General features: G+C 30.7%; 1 protein-coding gene across 1 annotated transcript; it reads right to left on the bottom strand.

Annotated features, from left to right (window-relative positions):
- Positions 1 to 715: 715 nt before the first annotated feature.
- Positions 716 to 1,888, bottom strand: LOC143570855 (putative BOI-related E3 ubiquitin-protein ligase 3). The gene is made up of 2 exons (XM_077056395.1): positions 1,636 to 1,888; positions 716 to 1,225 (listed from the first exon to the last, which is right to left on the bottom strand). The coding sequence occupies exons 1-2, from the start codon at positions 1,867 to 1,869 to the stop codon at positions 716 to 718; spliced, it is 744 nt and encodes a 247-aa protein (XP_076912510.1). The 5' UTR covers positions 1,870 to 1,888.
- Positions 1,889 to 9,136: the final 7,248 nt, after the last annotated feature.

The raw sequence follows: 9,136 nt of genomic DNA, 5'->3' as shown, positions 1-9,136 counted from the left end.
ACTAATTTAGCAAGGATAAACGTCAGATGTCATAATACGTTAAAAAGTTTGATAAAATCAAGAGTAAATGTGAAAGAAAGAATATGATTAAGTAATTAAATTAACATGTTAGATTGCGAATTGAAACCATATTGGGCTTCTAAGGTTTCTAGGTTAATGAGTTAGTCCGGTCTCCAAACCCGCTCAATAAGCAAAAATACGTATTATGCCCTTTCACCGATTCTTTGGATCAACTATATGTCATGGTTGTCAACTCGTAATTAGACACACTACATTGCTTTTAATTCTTAAATATTCATATAAGATGGTAAGAACATCTTTTTTCTTAACGGCTTTAATACAACTAGTGGCCGGTAATTCTGAAAGGCTTATCATCCACATACAATCCACCTTACTTGAGTTCGAGCCTCATAACAATGGTGTTCTCCCTTTTGATGGAATCAAACCGACACGCAAGACCCCAACGAGGTTTCCACATAATTTACGTCAGATGCATAATTCAAACCTGATACGTCTCCCTGCCTCGATCTTAACTCAGCTAGCATTTGCCAACCGAGAGTCAAAGATGATGGATAGTAGTAAAATCACCTAGTTAGGTTTCACATATTATTATTTAGGTAAGAAAGTTAAAACGACCTAGCTTACTAACACAACAAAGATACTGAAACACATTATAACAATATAAAAACAAAAGTGGACAGACAATAGTGTTGTATCAAAATGCATTCATATTAACATGCACACTGGCATTTTTTGTGGATTTACAGATGGGACAGACATTGATTGAGGATTCACACATAGTACAGACACACAGATGTCTGCAAGGCAACAACAATACACACAACTCACCTTTCCCACAATTTCTGCACCACCTACAGCCATTACTGTCCCCACCATTTCTATCATTACCTCTATGCCGTTGTTCAACGTTGTTATTACTCCCGCAACAAGATTCCACGTCATCAACAGTTTGAGCTAGAATCTGTTGGAGGTTATGTCGGAGAACACTGGCGGTTGCTTCGTTCGATTGAGCTTGTTGTTGCCAGATTTGGTTGTCTAATGTGAGTGACCTCACCTTCTCTGCTAATGCGTAATTTAATCTTCGGATGTTCGTTATTTCATCGTCTTTTGATCGCAGTCGCCTTAATCCTTCCTCAGAGACTGCGATCAGTCGCGACGAGTTTGTTCGTTGAATTGATTCGATATCCGATCTCATCTTCTCCATCTGTAATCAAACAATTTGAATCCGATAAAAACATCAAATCGACGTTATTATAAAATTGTAATCATATATGAAAACATGAAAAAACGAATACCAGTACCGTAATGAAAAATACCCATATCGAAAATGAGTAAACCACATTATTTTTATTGGTTCAGTACCGGTGCCATTAAAAAACTGAATGGAATGAGGCCGATACTTAAAACAAGAAAAAGCATATACAAACTGAAAATGACTAAAAACACATATACAGATTTTTTCAGTTTGGTACCAGTACTGTTAAAAACACAAAAACCAAAGAGCACGGATGCCAAAAACATGAGAAAACAAATATCGGTAGCTGTTTGATACGGTACCGGTATTCAGTAAAAAAACGCTCATCCATAAATAAACTAGAGATTCGTAATTCCTACATGTTGAGAAATGAACCGATCGATTTCAAGTTGTTGTTGACAGATCTGCATGGAGATATCCTGACCAAGAAACGTGAAGATTCCATTCCGGTTAATGATTTCATTCTTATAAACCAACTGATTATTATTGGGACACGATAAAACCGACGGATCATCGAACGGGCACGAATCTCGAGATCTTTTCCTCGAAAGCGGGAGGCCAGTGAGACGGTTTTCGGATGGCGAAACGTACATCGGATTCGTCCCGTATGCATTAAAGTTTTCGTGATCAAGCATCTCTAAGGATAAACAAAAGAAACCAAAACAAATATTGAATTTGAAATATGTGAATTGAGGTTTATAGAGGGTTTGAATATTATTATTATTAGGTGGAAATTGAATATGTTGTGGGGTTATGAGTATTAATGAGAATGGGTGTCTCGTGTGACTAGACAGACTGGTACAAAATAACCAACAGAAAGTTGGTCAAGTCCGTAATTAAAGCGAAACTTGAGGGTGAAGGGTTTTATTTAATTAAATACAGTCATTTATACGGAGGGAAATACGGTGTAGTCATGGGTATATGAGGAAATGCCACGTGGATGGTACATGACACGTGTATTGGAGAGTGGTGTGTGGGTGGGACCCATGTAAAAGACAAAAGAGGCAGTTGGGGACAAAAACCAGTACCAAATCCAGAGGGTTTGGTTATCCCAACACGTGTTTCCTTTTTCTATTTTTGGCTTGGTTGGTTGATAATTAAATAATGTTTTAAATAACTCCAAACATAACTTGATATTCGGCTCGAAAATTGCTTTCATGAAATATTTTTTTTCTCTTTTAAAAAAACGAACTCACACTCTCTAATCTTAATTCTAAATTTATACATTGCATTTTATTTTAATTATGTTATATATTCGGTTGTGTAATTTGTTATAATCTTTAAATGTTGATTGCGTTTATTTATGAAGATATGTACGTTAATGAAGTTCGATGCATATATATATTTTTTATATTGTGTAATGTCTTTTCATAAAGAATTGAGAGGTGGATTCAGACTTTAAGTAATAATCATGTGTATTTAGGGTTATATATTCAAATAACTGACATCTTATTTGAAAGCCGTTCGATCAAAATTGACCAGGTTGTAACTGAACACGCTCGGCTCAATTAGCATATGTATTGAATTTAAGCTTGACCCTGGTTCGACTCGATGTTGCTTGTAAACATCCCTATCGTGTGTGTATGTATATTGTGATTTAAAGTTTATTTTTATTTTCGTAATCATATACTTATTAATTTAATATTTATACTGTTCCTTTGATCATGTAGTAGTTTACAATCTATAATGATTACTCACTTTCATTTTTCTAATGATGCAACTTATTACTTAGATTACCTTTCTATTTGTTTATTTATTTAAATGTGATCTAATTTGATGATGGTCACATGTCACTTACTAAAGGTGACATAACTATATTAACAGGACATGTCACTTAAAAGCCACCAACATATAGTTTTATGTTTATATATTAAGATATAGCCCATTTGATACACGCAAAGTTAAAAAAATATAATAAAAAAGTTAAATTTAATAATATACATGATAATATACCTTATGAATTCATAAGATATAAATAATGATAAACTTTTTTTTATAATTTATGAAGATCTAAAAATCTCATTTAATACAATTTTTAAAGTTATATTTGTAGCTTTGTTATTAATTCTTTAAATGGTAATATTAGTTGGCTACTCTAGTTAAATGATATGTGAAATAATGGTTTTGTTTTAATAGTATAGCTAGATTGGTTCATTTGATAAATATGAGGGCAAGATCAATGATATATATATATATATATATATATATATATATATATATATATATATATATATATTTAAGAGCATTCTTAGTCCATTCCTATCCTAATATCTATAATTATACTAAAAGTTATTATTTTTTATTTTTTCTCTACTCACAACCACTTTAAACAAATATAAAAAAATAAATATTTACAAACAAAGTTTACCTAAATTTATAAAAAAATCACTAAATTTTATTTTTCCTCATATGGCAACCACTCTCAACCTTATCGTATAACTTACAAAACTCCCTTACAATTTTTTAAAGGTTGGGTTGAAGTGCTCTAAGAGTATCTCGGTACCCCTCTGGTTCCCTTGAGCTTCATTTGGTTTTCTATTAAAAACTTGTAACAAATTCAGAGATGTTACATTGAATATCTAATTATAGAGACTCACTATTTATTATTTGCATGTATTTTAAAAAATATTTGTAAGTAGTTGTGAATGTAAGAAAGAAAAAAATATGTTGTATTAAGAATAAATAAGTATTATTTAATTAAATAGAGATAAATATAAAGTATTTGATGTATGGAGTTTATAAAAGTTGAAAAAAAATTAAAGATCAACATAGTTTTTATAATTAATTAAAATATAGGGATATAGATAAGCAAATCATCGTGAATACTCTAGAAAATGAACTATTTAAGAACATTCATTCAGTAGTTTTATGAAATCCTGAATATATCATTCGAACCAACTCCATATTTATTAAAAGGAGAGATCAAATGATCATAACATATTCGTAATTAACTATATATCTAATTCCAAAAGAAACTCTCTTTTTACATAACTTAGTTTAAAAAGCAGATCAAGAGATAACTTTGACGTATGGATTATTGAATGTAAAATAATACAAATCAATAAGGGAAAAAGTATGTTTATATATTAAGAAAATGAAAGAAAAAGTAAAATTCCTTTCACAAACCCACTAAAACAAAAGAAAAAGATAATCAGTCTTGATCATAACAATAACTTTCATAATCATGGATTCATGCTTGATCTCTGATAAGACTATATCATTTGTAAAGTAATAAAAACAGTAATAAAATAAAGTGCAAAGTGCATAGATGGATATTGGGTTACAACTCGACCAAACAATACATTAATTTTAATCAATTATTCTAAAATATTATGTATCATTGCTTATAAATTTCATCCTGATTCTGGAATTTCTTTAGCTTTTCTTGAATATAATATACGAAATAACATTTAAATTACTTAGTATCAATTTTTTTTAAATACAAATACATTAGTAAAGAAATAATTAATTTATTTAAGGAGTAAATTTATCAAATAGTAATCAAGTTTTTACTACTGCTATAATTAGGTTACTTTTATTTTATTTTTTCTAATTATGTCTCTCAAGTTTTAACTTATGTTCTAATATTATTTTTTTTATAACATGTTTAACATCTTACCATGCTTACATGGCAACTTTTGTTCTTTTCAAAAATATTCTGATATGTAACTAGTATTTATTCTTGATTTAAATTATTTTGTTAGATATAACTTAAAACTTTTAACTTTTAATGCATTAATGTTAGGACTATTTACATAAAAGATAAACCAAGGAACTTATCTTTATGTTTGGAATGTTATGTACGTATAACAGGTAAAAATATATATTTAAACCATTAAGTGAAACTTGAGTGACCTAACTAAGACAAAAGAATAAAAATGAATGATCTAATTAAAAAAGTTGCGAAATTTGATTATTATTATATGAGGTTTCCTTTTATTAAAATAGCTTGACAAACTGTCTTATGGTTGGAAATTATTATCACATTATAAGCTAACTAAAACTAAAAGGTTCAGTTACTATTAAAGGGTTTCTTTTTCTTTTTTTTTAAATCTTTTTACTTATATTAAACAAATCACTTTCCAGAATCCTGTCAAACCATCTGTTATATCCAAACTTTGGAACATTGAATTTATTTTATAACAAAATAAAACAAAGTTATCATTATTACTTTAGCAAAAGACGTAAGAATTTAATATTGAAGATTTGGTGTCATTAGTTAATTCCATTATAAGATTGCGGGAATAATAATTATTATAAATGTAAAGGTGGATGTAGTTGAGGGGATCATGTGTCGTTGTAACGTGGTTCCCCTGTTTAGAGGGCAAACCAAGCACTTGGAAACGAAGCATGCTACCAAGTTTCTTCATCACCTTTTTCCTTTAAATTACTTTAATATTTCTAATTTAATTAACATATAAGGAAGGAAAAAACACACATTCCTATCCAATAAAATTAGATGAAACGCGCTTTACATGTGGCCAATTTAAAAGGATTACAAGTAGTAAACCGGAAGTGTTTAACTCAAACACAGACATCCTGTCAGAGAAATTCACACGTTTCGTCTTCACTTTACTGAACAACATATGTATTATAAACAAGACTCCAAGTGTCCGATCCATAAAAAACTAGGACCAAAAACACAAATGCCCACTAGATATGATCTACATCCAAACTCAAAAGGGTAGCTTACTTCCACCTTAATCCTCTACACAACTCTTACATCATGCTCTCTCCTATTATTTTAAATCCCGTCACCCCATTATCTTCATCTTCACCTTTATCATTATCATTAGAATCACTCTTTTTCCCCCATTAAGGGCATTTTAAAGAAAATGTGAAAGTGGAAACAATGTACATATGACACATTCCCAACTAAACTTTGTTTAGTGCTCTACCATTGGACTGGACTATTGGAGCTAAATGATTTAGGTCATATTGGTCCCAAAGTCAACTATACCTATTCTTTAACAAAAGGCATTATTTCAATTATTTAATGGAACATGGTTTTGTTAGATCGCCCATTAACTTATTTAAATGAGTGTATTGAGAATAAAAAGATTCTTATGATAACCTTCCCATGAGGCCTTGACCAATGAAACCTGAACAATATTGTAATCGTGATCGGGTCTAGGGGTATGAGATCAAATTTTATAATAGGCATGACAATAAGAATATTGCAACTTTTCTTTTAGTTTGTCAATTTGTGATTTTATAATTTTATAATTACTGTATTTAAGAAACTTGACGTTAAACAGACTTGCTAAACTTTTCAATTAACCTTTTTTTTTGTCTGTCCAACCTATATTGAATACACTAAATGAATACACTTCTAGTATATGAAAGAAAAATAAGTATAAGGGTATCCAAGGCGTCTGTGATTCACGCCATCCGGTTGATCGGCTTGATCAGTAATGCCAATCCGTTTTATGAAACCGATTGAAGAAGGCCTGTTGAGATAACATCACCCCTAATACAATCGGTTAGAATATTCGGTTTGTGAAATTGGTTAGTGACACGCGAAATTCCTCGGTTAACGCTCCGAGTACCCAAACTTTCCTTATTTAAAAGGCAATTGATGTGTTAAAAGGAACGTATGGAAAAGAGTGTCATCATTAATGGTTACAGACTTGCTTGCGAAGATATTGTCTTTATTTTAATCTACTTTTACTTTTGGCAACAACAATAATTTGACCGTTGGGGTGTTGTCAATTCCTAACTTCACGCCCACTAAGTTGTACCCACCACCCAGTAATTAATTACATATCACAAGTATTAATATCAAATACGAAACTATAAAATGGTGTCGAGCATAGGAAGCAAGATGCGTAGTAATATAATGTGTTGAAGTACAGAGTGTACTAGTATAAACAAAAATAGTATAATATAAGTATATATAAACAAAAATAGTAGCTTATATATGATATTTAGGTTACTATTAAGATAGTAGAGAAGATCAAACTATTGAGTTTCCTTTGGATCAAAAATTATGTAAAGGTTTACTCATTTGCTTGGGATCATTGGCAATGATCTAGTATATTGGGTTTTGCGATTCAAAAAGGGGTAGCGGCGCAGCTTGTTGCCCGCTTGCCTTCTGTTTCGATGTAATCCAATAAACAATCAATATATATAAAACAAGATAAATAATGGATTTTTATAAAGTCGATTATGTGTTTATTGATTAAGTTCCAATTGTTCGTTGGTAGTTTGTAGTGTCCATTTTTGGTGTTTGGGGTTTTTCAATGTGGTTGTAAGACTTTTTGTATCTTAGGTGAGCGCCAGGCTATCCTTCAATCGGTTTTATTAATGAATTTCTTTGTTCCGTTAAAAAAGGTTACTATTGAGTGATTAATTTTACAATAACGTAATTATGAGTTACTTGTAGCTACTGGTTTTTAACATATTTAGTAGATTTTGTATACAAGATATTATATACAATGAAAAAAGATTATTTATTTAACATTCATGCCCATTAAATCCATTTCGCCCACTAGCTTTCACTCCATTAACGCCCCCTTACTACTGCTACTGCTACTGCTACTGCTATTACTACCTATTTGTGTGTAGAGAGGTCTAGGTCAGCTTTCACCCTTCACACTTTTTAACTCGTTAATCATGTATTCCTCTTTTAATGCCCTTAACATGCAAACTAGCAAACTAATTAGCTTAAACGCTTAAGACACAATGGTATACTGCATGACCTGTTATCATTAGTCTTCATTTCACAATATCTTTAATGTCCGAGTGAAATGCAATTGCAACTTTTATGCTATATATCAATAGATATGTACAATTACTAAATACACATTGATATGTTTCGTGTCACGTGTTTGTATAGAATACATGGTAATTAGTACATAAAAATGTTATATCATGTGTGATAAATTTTTTTACTATACTACCCTCTCATGTTTGACATCATGCTAATATTTTCCCTTGTATTTACAGAAGTGTCAACACGTGTTTTGATAGAAGTAGTACTTCATAAAAAATGTTAAAACAAGAATAAATCTTTGTTATGCCTCTTTAACCATTGATAACTTTCAAATCGACCTTAACAGTATGTATTCTTTTTACAAATGTGAGGGTGCATTTTATCATCTCATGTATATAAATTTTAAGTGCCGATGGCCTCTTGATTTAGCAATATCTATTAAATTGGTATAAGTTTAAGTCTCAAAAATTAAAAATATATGTATTTCAATGGTAGGTTATTTAACTTTTAAGCAATGCTTTGAAAACCGGTGTATACCGGCCTGTTGAACCGGTTATACCGGATTTCGGTAAGGTAGCCGATATTTAAAGCCCGGTATTTTTAGACGGTTTGCTAGAACATCATATCGCCGTTTTTTTTAAATACCGGTTAAACCGGCAAACCGGTTTGCCAGTTTAAAACCAAGATTTTTTGATATTTTTTTGTGGCTCAAAATATGAGCGATGACTTTTAACTTAGTGGATAAAACTAAAACAAGTAAACACAGTAAAGTAGTAAACAATGATTCGTTAATCAACCAATTTTGTATCCTGTAAATCCAATATTGGTTTCTTTACATATTTTGTAATCTATTAATTTCAAATACCAAATACAAACTTCCTATTTGACTCGATCATTGTTTATATGTAATGTTTGTTTCATATGTGATGTTTATTAATGTACTTTACGGTTATTTTTTGAGTTGGTGCTGTATTTGTTTGGTATTATAGGGCAAAATATTTAGTTCGGTTGAACCTACCGAACATTCCGGTTCAACCAGTTGTATCATTTTTTAACCAAATTTGATACGAGTAAATTACTGGTTTTTAAAATGTTGTTTTTAAGTAAACAGTGTCATATGATATGAATCTATGATGCTTCCTCTC

The sequence above is a fragment of the Bidens hawaiensis genome, unplaced genomic scaffold, assembly GCF_021521415.1.
Source record: "Bidens hawaiensis isolate Kalapana, Puna unplaced genomic scaffold, B.hawaiensis_p1.1 tig00025120_1, whole genome shotgun sequence".
NCBI lineage: Eukaryota > Viridiplantae > Streptophyta > Magnoliopsida > Asterales > Asteraceae > Bidens > Bidens hawaiensis.
The sequence above is the reverse complement of the archived record's forward strand: the minus strand, read 5'-3'. Positions and strand labels throughout refer to the sequence as shown.